The sequence below is a fragment of the Bombyx mandarina genome, chromosome 07 (genome assembly GCF_030267445.1).
Source record: "Bombyx mandarina strain Sakado chromosome 07, ASM3026744v2".
NCBI classification, from domain to species: Eukaryota; Metazoa; Arthropoda; class Insecta; order Lepidoptera; family Bombycidae; genus Bombyx; species Bombyx mandarina.
Genome location: NC_143214.1, coordinates 4,167,535 through 4,189,738, shown reverse-complemented (window position 1 = coordinate 4,189,738; position 22,204 = coordinate 4,167,535). Strand labels below are relative to the sequence as shown.

The window sequence follows — 22,204 nt, the reverse complement described above, 5'->3', positions numbered from 1 at the left end:
ATCTGAAGTGGTTACATCTTGATGGACGTTACCGAAATTCAAACGGGAAAGGAACAATGCTCCGTGTCACAAATACTGGTGGTAGCTACCCAGTTAGAGTATTGGTCAATTTAGTGTTATTTTTCCCTACCTATTCTTTGGTACTCTAAGGGATTATTCCAGCTACGTGCGGACGTGTAGGTGAGCTCACGGGCTCAACCAGCGAGAATTTGCTAACACTAGCTCCAACAAGAGCAGTGTTTTACATAATCTACCACTGGATCGGAATCGCGACCCATTGAGAAGATCCGATGAGAAACTCAGTGGGTTGTGTCTATGGGTCAATTTAGTGAAATATATGCATTTAGAATTAGAATTTAAATTTTAAAATTGGATAAGGATTTTTATAATAGACATTTTCAGAAAATTTACATTTTCGTAATTCGTAATTTTGGTGATGCCTATTCTGTTTTGATACTAGTACCCTTAGTTACGATAACAGCCCCTCACAAAGGCTCTCGTTTTAAAAGGTTTTCTGAAATTAATACTCCTTACACCGAAACACAAAGGTTATTTGCACCGAAGAAAGATTCTTTGTCAAAACGATGAAGCACTGCTCTTGCTAGGGCTAGTGGTAGCAACGTCCCTAGCTTAGCTCACATATTTGTCAGCTGAATCTGATATGACCCCTGAGGTCATTAGAATAGGTAGAAAAAAAAAGACAACTCCCTAAATACGATTTGACCGTAATATTCATTTGATAACAAATCATGTTCAACAATCGGGTTATACAAATCAAAGCACCACGGTAGCATTTCCATGACGAACGAAACCGCGTGCGTCCGTTTGAAAGGAGCCGATAGGAAGAGGCAGGACACAATCATATCGAATCAGAATCGAGACGAATCGTTAGCTTAATCGATACGGTCTACATCATCGATTTGTCGTAATGTGTAAGGCATAGTCGCGCTGATCAATTTTGATACTTGTTCGATTGATAGACGCGAAATAATAGGTTTCCAAGTACTTTTAACCGTGCTTTGAAAGCATTTTAATACTGGGTTTTTTTTTTTTTTTTTTTATTGCTTAGATGGGTGGACGAGCTCACAGCCCACCTGGTGTTAAGTGGTTACTGGAGCCCATAGACATCCACAACGTAAATGCGCCACCCACCTTGAGATATAAGTTCTAAGGTCTCAAGTATAGTTACAACGGCTGCCCCACCCTTCAAACCGAAACGCATTACTGCTTCACGGCAGAAATAGGCAGGGTGGTGGTACCCACCCGCGCGGACTCACAAGAGGTCCTACCACCAGTATTTACGCAAATTATAATTTTGCGGGTATGATTTTTATTACACGATGTTATTCCTTCATCGTGGAAGTCAATCGTGAACATTTGTTGAGTACGTATTTCATTAGAAAAATTGGTACCCGCCTGCGGGATTCGAACACCGGTGCATCGCTTCAACACGAATGCACCGGACATCTTATCCGTTAGGCCACGACGACCACTAATGGGTATTATTGTAATACTCTATAGTAGTATTATTACTGTAGTATATTGAGTGTTTGCACATCAAATAAAATTGTGACTTTATTAAAGAACACTGAGATGATCCTGATCACTTAATTTATTGGTGGTAGGACCTTTTGTGAATCCGCGCGGGTAGGTACCACCACCCTGCCTATTTCTGCCGTGAAGCAGTAATGCGTTTCGGTTTGAAGGGTGAGGCAGCCGTTTTAACTATACTGAGACCTTAGAAATTATATCTAAAGGTGGGTGGGCCCATTTACGTTGTAGATGTCTATGGGCTCCAATAACCACTTAACACCAGGTGGGCTGTGAGCTCCTCCGCCAATCTAAGCAATAAAAAAAAAACTGGCGAGAAATTCAACGCGTTATCAGTGCAGGCTCACATTACGCCCAGCCATAAGTAACATCCTATTGGATTTGCTTTGATTTAACAAAATAATTTGTTTAATTAAATACATTTGAAAGTTCACTCAGAAAATATATTATTATTTTACAATAAAACATGTAATAGGTATGTACAATATAATAGGTAGACACATAATAGAATATGTGTATTTTCTCGTAATCGAACTAGCGGAGGCCAATCAAAGGCAATTTCATTATGTATCAATGCGCGTCGCAGAGCGCATGCGCAGCAGGCGCTAACGACATCTGTGAGCCGCTAAGTGGAACTATTGTCAGATTCGTCTCGCCCCTCGAACGGAGCGGTCGGCTTTTCTGTCAACTAGATGTTATTTAGTAACGGTTTCGGTTTATTTAAATGTTGGAATGCGAACGTTTGGCGGCATCGAACTTAAAAGTTTTTGTCATCAGCTACTTTGTTAGTTTGTGTGATTGTTAATGGGGTGATTTGAATCGGTGAAACGAGGGCTATCGTTAATAAAAAATAAATAAAAGTAATGACTGTTACATTGATGAGCAATATTTAGAAGTTGAAGTCTGTTAGAGAATGTAACTTGAGTTAAAACATTTTAATAGGCAATACTAGAAAATCTACCAGACTTACAATTGTCGTATTAAGCTGCTGCTTTATATGCACTATGTCACTTTATATAATATATGCATTTGGCCTATGATACCAGTCCCTACTTTAGTTGGCGATTAGATAAAACAAATAAATATTAACTCAGGCAATTACAAGAAAGAACATATAAGACAGTTGCTCGTGAATATGCAGTAGGAAACAGATACAATTATATTTCATTGCATAGAAGTATAGAGAGATACGTGGAACAATAAAATGTATGCAGTACCGATGATGAAGTATTACAATCCTTATCACTTGGGCGCAGGGTCTTATTTACCTCACACGTCTGATCCGTATTGGATGTGAGTATACAAAATGTTTCAAGTTTAATTATTTCTAGATATTGTATTCGGAAAATAATATTGTATTAATTATGCATAAAATTGATTGTCCGAGTGAATGCATGATTTTCAATAAAACGGGAATCAACTGTGTCAAAATGTTACATTTACAAAATTACAATAATAAATAAATTTGCTGAAGTCATTCTGCCGAAATCCAAGAAGAATGGTATTAAATAGATAGTAAGTAGTAGCAAGCAAAATATTATATTGTATTTTGGCAGGAGTGAGCTCAAGTTTATTTGTAAATCATGTGTTCGAATCAAGGGAATATCATCATAAGGCAAATCTTCTTAATTTTAATGTCATTGTCATTGTCAAGCAAATTGACGCCCACCATATATAAATAAATATGGTATCTAGTAGTCACGGATAAATGACATGAAGGGCATAGAACACGAACAAACAAATAAAACATACGTACGTAAGCATAAACATAGCCATATACAACAAATATACTTCTTCTATTTCCCTATCAGCTGTAAACCTTGCATACAAACATATGATAACAATAATAAAAATTCTAAATAAAAAGAATATATATGTACGTAAGATATACTTACGTAAACTTGATCAGGTTCTGCAATTTCATTTAGAGAGTATATAAATAGCCACACAGTAATATATTATAATATAAAATAAATGGTACATTTATTGATTTGATTTTCTTGGTGTTGGTTTTTCTGTTTGTCCTCATGTTTCAAACAAAAATGTTAAAGTTATCGTTAGAAACAATACACAATTCGGAATTTTAAACTACTATATATTTATTAAATTATTATAAATATATGATGATATACAAATGAGTCTTATATCTTACGGTTTCAAAATAAAATAAATATTTTTAGTTATTTTATTTTTAATTCCAAAATATTTTTTCATTCGTCATAATACTAGAAGACATAGTATTTGAGAATATGAGATGATTACACGGATTACGTAACAATCTACAAACGCGTAGCTTACGAGTATATCTATCATACTAGGTAGAAACTAGACAATGCACAACAATATTATCTCACGCTTCTCGCACACCTCAATGTGCTTAGTGCGAGTTTTTTAACGTTCTCGATAGCGTAAAAGTTAACTCATATTTGTATTCCAACTACATACAAATTTTGAATTTACTTTTACGCTATCGAGAACGTTAAAAAACTCGCACTAAGCACACTGTACACGCACACACGCAACCTATACGAACAGAACGTTGATTTCCCTGCTCGCAATCCCCGTAGTTTTTATACGTCGACTATAATTTTAGGTATTCATAAGAATATCGTTAAAAAAATATAAAATCTAGTACTGTTGTTTCAGGAAGCCGTCCGTCGATGGCATCGGCAACGCGGCCTCAGTAAACAGCCGGTAAGTTCAAACCCACAAAATAATATTCATGCAAAAAGAAAAGAAAAAAAAAAAAAAAAAACGTTTCCAAACACCGCCCAAAGCGTGTTACCCTAAAACCAATCTACATCGCGGATCGCTCCCGAAATCGATTCCGACGAACGAATATTTTCAAAACAACCTCAAAATCTCGATACATAATCCAATCACTAAAAATGGTAATTTCTGGTTCTCACGAACGAAACAAAGGGCTTAATAGTGTAAAAAGTCGGGTTAATATTAAAAAAAAAAAAAAAAAGAAGCAAAAAGACAATTTCGAATCGCAATTACGTCGGTCGCGGAGGTATAATTTTGTATCGCTTCGTATAAGAATCGAGTTACGGAATAAAACACTTTTGTACATTGATAGAAACGATTTGCCGTGTGTCGAAGACGAAGATCGGTAACCTATGATTTGTCGATGTGATTGCTAGCCGATGTCTTTTTAATCGATTTTATATTCAGATAAATCGTATGCATCCGGTGGCTTATTTCTGATAATCGTTTTTCTGGACATCGTTGTAAAATTGTAATAAAATTTTTGAACATTAATTACAATTGATCGGTACAAATCTGAAAATCGAAAAAACATTGTTTGTGTATTTCGACTAATTTATTGCTAACTAAATGCACTGTTTGAAGATTATTACAAATCTTATTTTAGAATTTCTTTTATTGAGTTCACACATTTACCCCGTATTAACCGTATCTTATAGACATTATACACGCAAGTGCGCTGCCATTTACCTTCAGACATGAGATGGTTGTTATATTCCATATCGGCGGACTCTTTGACCAAACAGGAACAGATGTTTGCTTTGCGGCAGAAATAGGCAGATTGGCGGTATTCACCCGTTCTGACTCTACGATCTACCAGTAATAACACAAATTTAACGAAAGCGTGTCAAATACGCATTTCCGAAATGCCTTCGGCATTTTAGCTTTAGTCTAGTTACCTCTCTGGAGACAAGTGCACCAATCCTTCAGACTTCAAATCAGTATTACCTCACTGCACAAGTTACGCTAACACAAGAATATTAACATGAAAATTCTTTTTTAAAATTCGAATTATATAAAGAATTAAATGAGATTAATTATTAGTCATGTTTGTCACAACCCTAATCATTACCGATACAGATTCTTGCTACTTAGAATGGTTGTGCTTCACTGTAGTTCACTTCCAGATATTATTTTTGGTTTTTTTTTCTACCTATTCGCTGGTAGGCTAAGGGGCCATTTCAGCTACGTCCGGATGCGTAGGATTTATGTATCGTCTCTTTTTAGATGAACTCCCACGGTGTCGCTGCAGTATTAGAACGTTTGCCTTTTCAAACATTTTTAATGGGTTCCTTGTAAATAGTGAGGTGTTTGGTTTTGTTTTCCTGACAGTGTCCATGTAAGCTCGTCTACCTATAAAGACAACAAATAGTTACCATCGAATAGGCAGGGAAAAAAAACAACAAATAAAAAAATCCATAGATGAATAAAAATAGTACTTTAATATCAAAAATATCAATAATCGAAAAGTTGTTGTTCATAAAACAAATAATGGAAACGGGTTCCGCATTAAATTCCGCAGCCTACCATAATAAGAACTTTTAATTTGTTCGCATTAATAATCTTAAATCTAAATTTGTTCCTCTGATGTGAGATAGAGGCTACCTTTTTATTTTCGGTATACATTTATGCCGACACTTAGTGCTGTGTGCATTTTTATTTAGAAATGGTTGGATCGACACATCTTTAAACGACTTTTGAAAAGAAACTTGAGCGATAGGGAGTGCTTAATTCCATGATTAATATTTTCTGCGTGTGAGACAACTAAGAGAGAGCTCTCCGTGCCTTTTCAATTCAAACGGAAAAAAAATGATTATAAATCCTTTTTTCTAGTCTACGCGTAAGTGATCTGTGACTAGCTCATACTTTAGATCAGTGATAATCTGTGATTTTAATTGATATTTCGTAATTCATCCATCGTGTACAATACGGTTTCAATTTGCATATCTCATTACAAATTCACTTACTAATTTGAATCAATTTATAAGGATTTATAATCGATATTAAATCTTTTATACAGTACTTGTACTACGAATGTAATTACGCGGTGCCTAGTAAGGGACAATCGATTACCGATTTGAATCGAGACATCGATCGATGTCGATTCCTTTTATTTATTAATTGTTGTAACAATTGCGATTGTAAGGTTATTATTTTAGAATTTTTCTTATTAGAATTTCACGGAATACAACAATATACTTGCTAATGTATTTAGACTCTTGGTTTGTACCTACGTGTATTGAAGTTTTAAATTGGAATTTATATCAACTTATATCTCTAGGACCTACATTATGTTTCGATAACCACTTAACATCAGCTACCCACAGATAATCTATATACATAAAAATCATTGTTGTTATTTATAATACATATGTTCCATATAGACTATGAAATGGCTTGTCCAATTTCATCAATCAGAAATCATCAGAGTGTCCTTTTTTTATTGCTTAGATGCGTGGACGAGCTCACGGCCCACCTGATGTTAAGCGGTTACCAGAGCCCATAGATATATACAACGTAAATGCGCCAACCACCTCGAGATATAAGTTCTAAGGTCTCAGTATAGTACAACGGCTTTCCTAAGGGATTGTTCTTTGAAATGTTGGTAACCATTTGGTCAAAGTCAAATCAAAGATGGGCCAACAAAATCGGCCCGTGTTTGAGTAGTCAGAACATAATAATTTAGTAGTATATAGACCAATTTTGTATCACCTATGAGCTAGTTCTAATTTATACCCAAGCAAGTGAATGGACAAGATTACCAGGTACTGCAATCAGGATTCAGGAGGATTCGCAGTGTTTTTTTTATAGCTTAGACGGATGGACGATATCACAGCCCACCTGGTGTTAAGTGGTTACTGGAGCCCATAGACATCCACAACGTACATGCGCCAACCACCTTGAGATATAAGTTCTAAGGACTCAGTATAGTTACAACGGCTGCCCCACCCTTCGAACCGAAACGCATTACTGCATCACGGCAGACATAGGCGGGATGGTGGTACTTACCTGTGCGGACTCACAAGAGGTCACACACACGTATTTCATTAGAAAAATTGGTATCCGCCCGCGGGATCCGAACACCGTTGCATCGCTAGATGCAAATGCACAGGACGTCTTATCCTTTATGCCACGACGACGTGTATTCGTTAAAGTGAATAATAAAAATAGCAGTTTTTTTTTTAAATATTTAATTCCGTAACATAATCAAGCAAGGTAACTAACTAACTACATACATTTTTGCGAATGCGCTGTACTTATAATACTTTTATATCCAAGAAACTCATTTGGTAGCGGGCCAGGTAATTTTTCACGGGAAATTGCCATAAAGTAGGGAAAAGTTCGGATGCTTGTAGTCTGATCACGTGCCCTGGAGATGGAGTGAGACGGGAACCGCGAATTCGGGATTAGCATGGCCCCGAAAGAGACAGAGCATACAGGGCTATATTTCTTGACTGGGTTAAAGATAGATAACCTTTGTATTTATTATGTGTATCGCTGATTTGAGATCGATGTAGGATGTTGATAGTTTTTTTCAGTGTTACATTGAAAATCTTTCACATTTACCAAATTAAAGGCTACTTTTAATTGAAATTGTATTAAAACTTATGATTACTGGTACCAGAAATAGGTGTCAGCCCGGAATAACACCACCTCATCAATTACCGTGGGTGTTGTCAAAAGCACGTTTTCTCAGTACAAGGGTATTACAATTGCCGGCCGGTATTTATTGTTCGAAGGCTGAATTTTAATGGCATTTTATTCCTACCTATTCGCTGGTGGCCTAAAGGGCTATTCTAGATTTGCGTGGACGGGTAGGTGATTTCACGGGCTCATTTGGAGAATATGCTAAAACTAGCTCTAGCAAGAGCAGTGCTTCGCAGAATCTCCCACCGGATCGGAATCGCGACCCACTCGGATGTACCGGCGAGAAAGTCAGTAGACTGTGTCTATGGGTTAGTTTTCTCGCCGAAAGTCATTCCTCATTTTTAATTAAAATTGAAGTCGAAAATCTTGTCGTACTGTCATACCCTTTTAAATGCAACACATAATTCATTCGGTAGAAATAGTGGTACCTGCTCTACCGTGGTCTCAATACGCCCTAGAACCAGTAAATACGTAACGAACATACTAGTACTGAGCGAATGCTGCTGTCCAATCTCCAGTCAGCCCCTAAAGTCAGCGTTACGACAAACTCGCAAAAATATCGGGCGATACCACACAGCCGGCTTAAGTTCGAAGTACACTTTCGGATCTGGGCATCTTATCAGGTCATTCTAGTTCTTCTGACCAGTCTCCGTGCGTCATCATCATCATCATCAGCCTGCGGCAGTCCACTGCTGGACATAGGCCTCCCCCAAAGCTCGCCACTGAACCCGATCCTCGGTTCTACGCATCCAGTTACCGCCAGCTGCCTTGTGCAGGTTGTCGCTCCATCTGGCAGGAGGGCGTTCTACGCTACGTTTGCCGGTTCGCGGTCTCCACTCCAGAACGCGTCTACCCCAACGGTTATCGGTTCTGTGACATATGTGACCAGACCACTGCCACTTCAGCTTACTAACTTTAATCTCCGTCTAGTGTCCGCGCGTAGAAATACCTTTTCATCCGTCCAGAAGGAACTGAAAACAGAGCTATGCACGTTTAGAACCGGGCCCCATATAAGCCGAAAAAGAATGAACATTTCTCATCCGCGCCAACGGTTTTGTGTACGAGTTTCGTCCTCACGGAATCAGTCACGGCACATCAAACGGATCTATTACAAAGCGAAACGGCGGCGAAAGCGAAATACCTACACAAAGACACAATGGAGCCAGTTCATTCGTATGCAAATACCTACTTATTGAAGGAGTATAGTGGTATTTCAAAGTCTTTTCACTGATTCTATTTCGAGTTTTTAATAAGGATCTCGTTGACAGCTTACGTTTTAGGTTTATTTTAGAGCTGGTTCGTCGAGTCTTATATATCACTGTGTTGTGAATATTTATCTTGTTATCTGTTCTGTAAAAGTAAAAATCAAATGATAGAGAGGTTTTTTTACGCGCGCAAAACCCCCTAAACTGATTTGATTTCAATAATAAAAAATCGTATCAAAAAATTGGTCCTTAAAAAAACAATATCTTCATTTAAAATTAAGATATTACAGCTAATAATCGCGTTTACAGAACTAATCGATAGATGGCGTTAGTCGGTATGCAGTCGCGGATAGAATATTACGGAGGCGAACTTAAATTATTATTACATAGCACACTTTTGTATTACTCTAGCTGTATAGAAGAACTTACAGCTGATCTGTTGTTAAGCGATAACCAGAACTCATACACGTTGCCAAGGTGAATGGAGGGGGACGTGATCCCTTCTCCTCGTTTGAGACAAGAAATCCATCATTAATTTACCCAAACAATTAGAGACTGGCACAAGCAGAGACTGGCGTTCTTTTTTTCCTACTTATTCTGATATCCTTGGGAAGCTATATCAGCGTTACCCTCACATGTAGGCGAGCTCTCGGGGCTCAAACCGGAGGTGTTGCTAACACTGGCGCTAGCAAGAGCAGTGCTTCGCAGTATCTACCACCGGACCGGAAACGCGGCCCACTAAGAAGGTCCAATGAGAAACTCAGTGGGCTGTGTCTGTCGGTTATTTTACTCGCCGAGCTCTTCGTCGTGAGCGACGAGTTCGGCGAGAACGCTGACCGGAGCGTTCTTTGAATATTATTCCGGTATACTTCGATGGGCTGTCGGTAAGTTTTCGTTATAGGTCGTATTGTGAGGCCATAAGTATAGCTACCACCACCATTGCTGTGAAGTGATCATGTGTTCCGGTTTGATAGGCGAGATCGCTGCTAAGCTATTGAGTAATCTACATCTTGATATATGTATGTTGGCACCACTAACCAAGGGGTCGTGATTTCATTCACCGCGCAATAAAAATGAGGTGTCAAAATATATGTAAAGAAAAACCTTTATTATTTTAAATTATTTAGTTTTTAAAAGAGATTAGGATTAGAATTTAGGATTTTTCTTCATGTCCTTTCAGTGTCATGGGGTGAAGTATCTATCATGGGGTAAAAAAAACGTTCAGTTTTATATAGTTATATAGTTATATACTGTTTACTGTTAAATTTTTAATATTCATTTTAAAAAAGATTAAGTGCTTTAAATGTTGTTTCCTTATTATATATTACATATAATAGAATACGCAGTTAAGCCTTTTATTATTTATTCATTCTGAAGTACTCCATATCATTATATATAATAATATACATACATACTTAACTATTATACAGAATTTAGTTGATGTATACATGCGTATATACATCAATTAAATTCTGTATAATAAAAATAATAAAATACACATAAATAAGTTAACAGAAGATTTATGGAGTTCTTTATTAAGAAGTTTGACCCCTCGAGTATGGACTTTAATTTTAAAAACTTTCAAGTGATAGTGCATATATGGATGTACCTCTTTATTTAAGCTGTTGATTTGATTAGTGTAGCTAACAGTTTTTTTATTACTCTGTAAATGCTATTAAGGTTTTAATGTGTTTACGGGACCTCTTAGATCAGGAGACAAATGTCTTGAGTGGTGAGTTTGTAGTCTCACACACTGCCGGATAATTTTGTTTGTCCTCACCAGTCAAAGCATAAAATTATGTTGATCGGTTGTGATGCCTTTTATGCAACCTGATAAAAATCCCTCTGTTATAAGCGACATTATGAATAACAATTCCTGATCAAAAACAATAAACACACACAAACACACTAAAAACAATAAATATTTTGTCCATGAAACATTTGGTCATAGCAAATAGCAATAAAAGAAACGAAATAATAAAAAATTAAATTAAGTATATCCACAATATCCTCTCGTTTAATAATTAAAACACAGATTCGTATTTTGGTGGATTAATTTATGCGTTTTTTATTTTATTTTAAAGGCAGCGCTTTTAATTTGTCCGCGTCGAGTGTTTTGCATAAATTCCTTTGTTTTTTCGCGTGAAATGAACGTTTTAAATACCCAATTAGAGGGGGTGGTAATTTACGCTCCCCTAATAAGGAAATTTTGCGATTTTTTTCTTGTTTCGCTCAATCGAAAGTCAATTTGAATCCAAACTACTGCTTGTATGTATATTGTCTACAGCTAATTGTACTGTGTAATGTTATATACCGTGAATAAGATTAAAGTGAACTCGAGATTTTTATTATTAACTAGCTGACCCGGCAGACTTCGTAGTGCCTTAATTGATAAATAAAAGACCTAAACTTTTGTATAAAATAAACTTAAAACAAACAAAAGGAATCCGTCCGACGGGGGACACATCAAAGGAAAAACAAAATTGTTATTTTTACTTAATTCCGAGCATTTTCATATTTAGCCACCCTTTAAATCTTCTCTGGACTTCCACAAATAATTCAAGACCAAAATTAGCCAAATCGGTCCAGTCGTTCTCGAGTTTTAGCGAGACTAACGAACAGCAATTCATTTTTATATATAGAGATATATATAAACTTTTAGCTGTCATAATTTTCTTTAAAGCTTGAATTGTGGATAGGACTTATTGAACTTTTAACTCATGTCATATTGGAAAATATGGATATTCGAAACTGAGATTTAGTACTCTTGTCTTAGGTGTTGGCATTAATGTCGTTAACGTCTAAGGGTCTGGTAATTAGTTAACACCAGACGGGCTGTCGATTCTTTCACTCATCGCAACACGCAAAGTTGAAGACATGACGGAACATAACTGAATTACGGATTTACTATTGTTAATATAATAATAAATAGGATACAAAAATCAAACTCTAAAATTGATTAAAGGTTGCCTATTTTATTTGCCTACCGTAATAATCATCGACTTTTCCTTTATAGACTACCGTTGACAATGCCATTAACAATGCCACTAACGTTAACTATTGTTGATTATTACAAAAGTAAGTTTATCTAAAGATTCGGTACTTTCAGAAATTTGTTTTAGCGCTCATGTGTTTGAACTACGCAGTGATCTTCTGAAATAGTATTTTGAGTACGGGCTTGATTTTTCATATCAACATAAAAAAAATCTTTTTTTTTTCCGTAATAAATGACCAACAGAAACTATAAAATCTGTCAAGCGAAACCTATAACTTAAACAACAATATTAATAACATAATCTTACAACGAAATGCTTTCACATTTCAAACAGCCCGCTTTCTGGCACCCTCAAAAATTATTTTCGCAAAATACCTCGTCGAGTTAGAGAAACTGACCCGTAGAGGTTTGAGTATAAATATCAAATTGCCTTGGTGCTGTCGTGTTCGGGAAATTGCAGAGACCTCCGGCTATTAGTCCGGGATTAGCGGAGTGATCCCGGGATATGATGACCAGGGCCATATTAAAATGGGATTTGGTCGGCCGCAACGATTCATATTCGGTATTGTACAATTTGACTTCGAATGGACCGAATCAGTTTTGTGGTGCAACAATAAATAAAAACCAATCATCGATCGGTTTTTTTTTCTCTTTTTTTTCCCTACCTATGCTGATAGCCTTGAGAGGCTATATCAGCTTCGTTCTCATCATGGTTACAAACCAGCTTCGGCAACGGCAACCGAAATTTTCTGTTCAATAACTTAAAAGCTAATGCCCGCGCCAAACGTGTAGGTGAGCTCGCGGGGCTCAAACCGGAGTGGTGCTAACACTGGCCCTAGCAAGAGCAGTGCTTCGCAGAATCTACCACCGGATCGGAAATGCGACCCACTGAGAAGATCCGGCGAGAAACTTAGTGGGCTGTGTCTATGGGTAAATTCGCTCGTCGAGCCCTTCATCGCAAACGATGGGTTCGACGAGGATGATGACCGGTACTTGTGGTACCTAAAAGCACCGTTAATGGATCAGCAGGATCCGTAATGACGTGTTTTGGGCGACGTCGACTCGATCGGTAATGCGTAACATCCTTCTTCGCCTCGACGACTGCGCCAGCTGAGCGATATTAGGATGACCTGCGTGTCTGGTTGTAGTGTTGACCGCGGAAACTTTCTTACTTTGCTTGGGTTTTGTCTCGAGCGACGTTAGTGGGAGGTTTTTTTATTGCTCAGATGGGTGGACGAGCTCAAAGCCCTTCTGGTAGTAAGTAGTTACTGGAGCCCATAGACATCTACAACATAAATGCGCCATCCGCCTTGAGATATAAATTCTAAGGTCTCAAGTATAGTTACAACGGCTGCCCCACCCTACAAACCGAAACGCATTACTGCTTTACGGCAGAAATAGGCAATGTGGTGGTTCGTACCCGTGCGGACTCACAAGAGGTCCTACCACCAGTAAAGATCCTGGCCTTTACTGTGTCCGCTTATCGAGTTCTATGTAACCGCGCGTCACGTGGGTGCAATACCTGGTGGGAAGCTCGACATTCGCTCGAAATAGAATCCATTTATAAACCTGTGCTGTGTTAAAATAAATGAAAAGTAACAAAAATAAACAACACAATGTTTTCATAAACAAAAATGGCCGCGACTCCGTCAAAATTGTGTTTCACGTCATGTTATCTCGCGACCTCGACTAATTCCCTTATAAATATTCATGGTTTCTTACTGCATTATGCTCTCGGTATTGTGATACTTTGATTAAGTGTCGTCTGCCAGATGAATGGGGGCCAAAGAACGTATAGTTTTCTTTGGGGTGGTTTTTTTTTACCTTAAAAATAATCCTGCTGACCAAGTGATGGTCTCTTTCGGTTTGTGACTAATCGCTGGGCTTATTATTACAAAAGTGGTATTACCCACAGCCCACAGCATACACATCTAGTGTGAGAAACGGACAAACCTTTTTGCTTAAATTGAGTACTGTTGAATACCATCCACGTTTTTCAGTAACTATCACGGAATACCGGAATAACAGTAATTATTTAAAAAAAAAAGTGCGTGCGTACAAAGTACACATGTCAGAAGTGAAACTTTTTTGGCGAACTAATTTATAAGTCTTGCTTATATTTATACAAATCTAAAACTTTAGATTTCCGAGACTTAGAGGAAGGGAAAAAGGAAGATATGTTCCCGCCAAAAGTCTGTCAAATGTCAATCTCAAACCTCAGTGTTGACAGTCACATTATGTTTAGATTTCTAAATTGTAAATGACTAATATTTTGCCAATTGAATTGACTAATTTAATTTCATGCTATTTGATTAATGTTCCAAATTCTTTTCATTTCATTTCAATTCCTATTAACATTTTTCACAAAAAAATTATAAAATATTAGGCCGTATGGTATGGATACATTTGCCTTTCCAGTTGGAAAAATACAACAACTACTACTACTGACATTTGACAAGTACTTAATTTCAATAGTAGTTTGATGTCACTTCCGTTGCATACCTGCGTGACGTTCTGTAAAAATTTTACCCTCATGCGCCTAAAGAAGTTTCACTTCAAAAATACTTATGCGTAGCTTATCTAGATGATATTATGCGAAAAGGTGACCCTGATAAAGATTGTATAAAGTTGAAACTCGATCAGATAAGGACTTATGCGTCATATAAAGACGAAAACATACGATCGTATTGGATTTAAGAGCAGAGGAGGTCACAGCCCTTTTGAAGCCAAGTCCAAGTTACCGTTGCATTAGAATCAAGACATTCCCGCCCTTCAGACCGCAATTTATGATTGCTTCATGGTCGATATGGAAAATATAGATAGACTTATAATAAGACGACCTTACAATACTATGTCTTAGACTCTAAGACATAGTAGACATAGTAGTGTCTTAGAATCTAAGACACTAGTAGTATGGTAAGTCTTACCGTACTATGAACTACAGGAGAAAATCACCGGGTATTTTTTGAAAAAAAAATTCTTTTTTTTATTGTTTAGTTGGGTGGACGAGCTCACAGCCCACCTGGCGTTAAGTGGTTACTGGAGCCCAAAGACATTTACAACGCAAATGCGCCACCCACCTTGAGATATAAGTTCTAAGGTCTCAGTATAGTTACAACGGCTGCCCCACCCTTCAAACTGAAACGCATTACTGCTTCACGGCAGAAATAGGCAGGGCGGTGGTACCTACCCGTGCGGATTCACATGAGGTCCTACCACCAGTCTTACCGGTTCTTTTTTTTATTTTTTTTATTTATTGCTTAGATGGGTGGACGAGCTCACAGCCCACCTGATGTTAAGTGGTTACTGGAGCCCATAGACATCCACAACGTAAATGCGCCACCCACCTTGAGATACAAGTTCTAAGGTCTCAAGTATAGTAACGACGGCTGCCCCACCCTTCAAACCGAAACGCATTACTGCTTCACGGCAGAAATAGGCAGGGTGGTGGTACCCACCCGCGCGGACTCACAAGAGGTCCTACCACCAGTAAAGAAATAGGCAGGGTGGAGAAATAGGCAGGGTGGTTATAGAAATAGGCATGGTTCTTGGGCATAGTTAAATTTGCTAATCCAATTTTGTTAAATGTACAAATTGATCACCATAATCATAAAATTGCATAAACAAACAGGTAATTTATGGGGCACTTTCAACCCTATTCTATTAATTAGGCGAATAAAAATGATGAAGGCACTGTCAACGCCCCTTCAAAGTTTTTGATGAGTGCGATGTCTTGCTTTAACAATGCGACGCGACGTACAGCGATGCGATAAGCGCGGTAATCAATTTTTCGATAAAAATTACTTACTAGCTAATGAGGCACAGAATGAGACTTTGACAATAAATACTAAAAGACTTTTTTTTACGACATATTGCTAGTATTCTCGAAGGGTTATGGTAGCATCAACGGGCTTATGAGCTAACAGAGCTCAGACTGGAGGCTTTGCTAACACTAGCCCTAGCAAGAGCAGTGCTTTGTTGAATCTTCCACCGGATCGGAATCGCGACCCACTGAGAAGATCCAGTGGGAAACTCAGAGGGCTGTGTCTATGGATTAATTTTCACGATCGACAAAATAAATATTCTTGATATTTTTTAATCTTCGAAACACGAAGACTGTGTCGCGGTCATCACGTAGCGCGACTTCTAGTCTAGCAATGAATTCGTTTTCAGATATTATTATCGAAATGTTTTTTTTTTAAATTCAATTAAATCGTACCGCGCAGCACCGCATCCACTACTAAACTGTCGAGTTTAATGACGAAAACATTCGAAATGTTTGATTTTAATTAACCCCCGTTTTATTAACGACGCCCGGCCGTCATGTCGCACGTCATCCTTAATCGGCGCCGTTTTGTCTTGCAACGGAACGCGCCCTTTATTCACAACACCTTGTTAACGAAAACGTGTTTATGCTAATTACGTTTATACTGTAAATTGATCGTTTGGTGAATTTTAAGTTTAAGAGCGAAACGAACCTTGAAGATATTTTATTGTAAGTATGTGGGTGTGTGTCACACACAACATATTATATACCGAAAACAAAAAAATATGGAAAAAAAAAACAGTAATGCGTTTCGGTTTGAAGGGCTGGGGCAGCCGTTGTAACTATACTTGAGACCTTGAACTTATATCTCAAGGTGGGTGGCGCATTTACGTCGTAGATGTCTATGGGCTCCAGTAACCACTCAGCACCAGGTGGGCTGTAAGCTCGTCCATTCATCTAAGCATATTTTTTTTATATCAAACAAGTATCTATAACCACATGTGGATCGAATTACTTAGAATGCAAAAATGAATGTTTTATGTTAATTAAATTATTATACATACCCGTCCTTACGGATCCATCAGATCCAATAATTCTTGCTTTAGACGCCTTCAGCTCTAACACTAGGAGCAGGCTTAGGGACTTTGGTAAGTCGTCGAACTCGGCAGAGTTTGACGTGCAACCTAACCTAAGCATCAGCTCGCTGATTTTCCCGCCAAATCTTCTCAACGGGTCGCGATTCCGATCCGGTAGCAGATGCTTTTAATAAAAAACGGTAGGCAGCGGCTTGGCTCTGCCCCTGGCATTGCTGAAGTCCATGGGCGACGGTAACCACTTACCATCAGGTGGGCCGTATGCTCGTCTGCCTGCAAGGGCAATAAAAAAAGATGCATTCGCGAAGCAGCTACCCTTGCGCTGTTAGGTGTCCTTTGGAGGCGCTCGGGCAGCTGTTAGGAAATCCCAACCCTCCTGGCCGAGTATTTGCTCGTCCACCTGTCCTGGTGAAACTAGAAAGGTCTTCTGGCCGCCAATAATCCTTCCTTCCCAAAAAAGAAATATTCTATTTAGTTTGACATAGGCAACTTCATTAAATTTCTCTATCTGTTGAAATTTGGGTATATTAATGGAGAAATAAATACAAATAAGAATGAACTCCACCTGTAGGGTTGCTAGCTATGCATTTTATTAAAACAACAAAATAAATAAGATTAAAAAAAAAAGGAATTTGATTTTTCCTTAATAATTTCTAAAATAATGATATTTAAGGAATTTTGAAAAAAGATCCTGAAAGAGGAGGAAATTTCCAATAAAAAAGTCCCAACTCCCGGAATTCTATCTCTATTATTTATAAAAAAAAAATAACGCTGAAAATAGCGCTCCGCGAGGTCGCTACGGCATAGGCGCGCAGTCTAAAAAGTCGGTATATCACCTAAAATAATTTTTTTATAGTATTAAATAACAATTTAAAAATTTGAATAAATAATGGTGTAATCTAAACACTTGAAGGAAAAAAACCTCGGTGAAAAAAAAATTTTACATCGATTTTTCAAAAATTTACACCATTGTTAATTAACTAACTTTTTTCCAATCTCTGTTTTTATAAATTACGGTATAAAAGTTACAATAATTCATCTATAAATTTTTCCCTTCGTGGAGCTCTTATCATTTAAGTACTTAATAAAGTTAAGCAAAAAAAAATTTTTAATCTTTATTATTTTGATAATTATAATTTTTTTTAATTAACAAAAAATTTAATTTCTAAAAAATGTTATGAAAAAAATTTTTTTTTTTTAATATCTTAATATTGCTGTTTTTGCATCTACCATAGGTTTTAATTAACATTTAAAAAAAAAAATTTACGCTATTTGTTAAGAAATTGTTTATAAATAAATAGACTATTTTGGGATTTAAAAAAAAAAAAGAATTATCGTCTTATTGTATAGGTGAAATAAAGATTTAGAAAAAAAAAAAAATTCTTAAATAAATGTTTTAATTGTTTAAAATCGTTTTTTTCATATTTCAATTGTTTAAATAATTAGTTAAGAAATAATTTTTTTCTTAAAAATCATCATTGACTCTTTTCAGCGGATTAACAAAGAAATACATTTTTTTATAAATAATTTCATTGTTTATTAACTTAACAATTTGTTATAAAAAATTAATATTAATCGTTATATTTTTTTTCGAAAACTACAAAAAATTATAAAAACAACCATACATAACAAAATATAGAAAAAAAAATTTTGTATTTTTTACAGCATTTTTAGATATTATATGATAATTAAATTACAGCCGTTACATAATTTGTCAAGTTATAAGTTGTTATAACTTTTAAACTATAAGAGATACGGTAAAGGACACTCAGGTCATTTTTATAAAGGATTTCTTTATCTTTAAAATAAATTCAAAATCGATCCTGTAACTATTGTTTATCAGTTGTTATAAGCATTTGATAAATAAATGAAAACTGATCGATAGCAGAATATAAATGAGGTAAGTATAAATTAAAACTAGTATATTATTTAAACAAAATTATATATTTCTATGATTTATACGTAATTAGAAAGATACTTTATCATAGAACAAAAAAGTTTTTGGGTCCGTAGCTGTATCTATATTATTCAACAAATTATAAGCTATGAAATTTCAAAAAATATCAAAGAAATCATAATTTTTTATAAACAAATGCTTATAACTGATAAACAATAGTTACAGGATCGATTTTGAATTTATTTTAAAGATAAATAAATCCTTTATAAAAATGACCTGAGTGTCCTTTACCGTATCTCTTATAGTTTAAAAGTTATAACAATTTATAGCTTGACAAATTATGTAACGGCTGTAATTTCATTATCATATAATATCTAAAAATGCTGTAAAAAATACAATTTTTTTTTCTATATTTTATATATATGGTTGTTTTTATAATTTTTTGTAGTTTTCAAAAAAAAATATAACGATTAATATTAATTTTTTATAACAAATTGTTAAGTTAATAAACAATGAAATTATTTATAAAAAAATGTATTTCTTTGTTAATCCGCTGAAAAGAGTCAATGATGATTTTTAAGAAAAAAATAATTTCTTAACTAATTATTTATACAATTGAAATATGTAAAAAAACGATTTTAAACAATTAAAACATTTATTTAAGAATTTTTTTTTTTTTTTATATCTTTATTTCACCTATACAATAAGACGGTAATTCTTTTTTTTTTTAAATCCCAAAATAGTCTATTTATTTATAAACAATTTCTTAACAAATAGCGTAAAAATTTTTTTTTAAATGTTAATTAAAACCTATGGTAGATGCAAAAACAGCAATATTAAGATATTACGAAAAAAAAATTTTTTTCATAACATTTTTTAGAAATTAAATTTTTTGTTAATTAAAAAAAATTATAATTATCAAAATAATAAAGATTAAAAATTTTTTTTTGCTTCATTTTATTAAGTACTTAAATGATAAGAGCTCCACGAAGGGAAAAATTTATAGATGAATTATTGTAACTTTTATACCGTAATTTATAAAAACAGAGATTGGAAAAAAGTTAGTTAATTAACAATGGTGTAAATTTTTGAAAAATCGATGTAAAATTTTTTTTTCACCGAGGTTTTTTTCCTTCAAGTGTTTAGATTACACCATAATTTATTCAAATTTTTAAATTGTTATTTAATACTATAAAAAAATTATTTTAGGTAATATACCGGCTTTTTAGACTGCGCGCCTATGCCGTAGCGACCACGCGGAGCGCTATTTTCAGCGTTATTTTTTTTTTATAAATAATAGAGATAAAATTCCGGGAGTTGGGACTTTTTTATTGGAAATTTCCTCCTCTTTCAGGATCTTTTTTAAAATTCCTTAAATATCATTATTTTAGAAATTATTAAGGAAAAATCAAATTCCTTTTTTTTTAAATCTTATTTTGTTTATAACAATCGCAATTTTTATGTGCTAATAAGCCCTTAAAAAACATTTTTGTAGACATCATTCCGCATCCAATGAGCTATCGTACATATTTTTAGGAGCTTTATGTCTATTTAACACGTTTTTGTACTTGTTGACTAGACTAAGAAGGTAAAAGAGACAGCTAATGAATGTTTGACGTATAGTTTTTTTTTAAAAGAGAGGAGGAATGGTCAATGTGGGAAGTTACAAGACGCAATGGTGGATAGAAGTAGTGAAACTCAAAAGACGGAAGTCGAGTATATATAGTATATTTTTACTATATATAAATACGTAATAAAAATTAGGTTTGTGTGAAGCAATCAAGTGTTTTATTGGCCCAAATAAAAAAATATTCACATATTATATTTAGATTGCGTTATTCATATCAAAATTTGCAACGTTCATAAACAACAAATTCATCAGATTCCAAACCTTGACATTCAAATATACAAATTGGAAAATGCTAATTCCACTGTTTCTCCTTGGTGTATTCACTAGTCAGGGAAGAAGGCTTGGTGCACCGTTATTTTCATAGAATAAAACAGAAAGTTCAATGCTTTGCATATTAATTGTAAAGACTACGATCTTCCAGAAGCATCCGTATTTTTTTCCTACTTTTTGTATGTTTCTTTGTTTCTACGCCCACTTCATCGGAACTACTGAGAATATTTTGACGAAATTATTTATGAAAATACTTTGAAACCTGGGAAAAGAATGTCGACTATCTTTCGTTCCATTGCGTACTGTTCATGCTAGTCTTCGCAAAGAAGATAGTAAAATATATCGACGCTTGAAAAGCAAACGTGACTAAGCGACAATGCGTGAACTTTGCATTAGACTAATTTAAAGTTGAAATACCTGAAAAAAATTATATTTTAACGAATCTAGCTGTAGGATTGAAATAATTTTAATAGACCTAGAAATATTTTTTTTTGTGCATCGAATTGGGTTATTGCCTATCATTTATGTATAAAGCAGTTATTGTCGCTTATTCAAGTTTGCCTTTCAAGCGTCGATATACTTTATTACACGTAAAGAAAGTGTAATATTGCACGCTAAATACAATATTTGAAAGACGTTTATTACACGTTTCCAAAAAGCTCCAGAGTAAAAAGCAATTGAATAGTTCAAAATTAACGCGACGCGTCTACAAACTCAATAGTCTTTGTAAAATCTTGATACATCAAAGCGGATTTAGTTTTAACATACGAACTGCGAGGGCTGGGGTCGGCGCAGACTATAAATAATAATTCTAGCAGCGAGCCGCGAGATAAATCGACATATGCTAATACTATACCCAAATTATTTATCGAGGGGTGAACATATTGACTTGGAACGTTGCGAATGAAGATTTCGTTTCGCGCATGTAATCTGTAAATGTTTTCACTGATGATTTACTATACTTGCAAATCGTTTTGAATGTAGAATTTTTCAAACGTTTTCTATGGCTGGTTTTTATTTTTTATTTATTTTTATTGCTTAGATGGGTGGACGAGCTCACAGCCCACCTGGTGTTAAGTGGTTACTGGAGCCCTTAGACACCTACGACGTAAATGCGCCACCCACCTTGAGATATAAGTTCTAAGTACTCGAGTATAGTTACAACGACTGCCCCGCCCTTCAAACTGAAACGCATTACTGCTTCACGGCAGAAATAGGCAGGTTGGTGGTACCCACCCGCGCGGACTCACAAGAGGTCCTACCACCAGTAAAATATGTATATATATGTAATGTAATCTGTAAATGTTTTCATTAATGATTTACTATAGTTGTAAATCGCTTTGAATGTAGGATTTTTCAAACGTATTCTCTGGCTGGTT

General features: G+C 35.5%; 1 protein-coding gene across 5 annotated transcripts in view; it reads left to right on the top strand.

Annotated features, from left to right (window-relative positions):
- trh (PAS domain-containing protein trachealess) overlaps positions 1–22,204 on the top strand; it is a 258,744-nt gene that overhangs the window by 70,853 nt on the left and 165,687 nt on the right. For all 5 annotated transcript variants that reach the window (XM_089728622.1, XM_089728621.1, XM_089728623.1 and 2 more), the window contains exon 4: positions 4,198–4,245. In XM_089728622.1, coding sequence (XP_089584748.1) covers positions 4,198–4,245 — 48 coding nt within the window. The remainder of the gene's footprint in view (positions 1–4,197; positions 4,246–22,204) is intronic.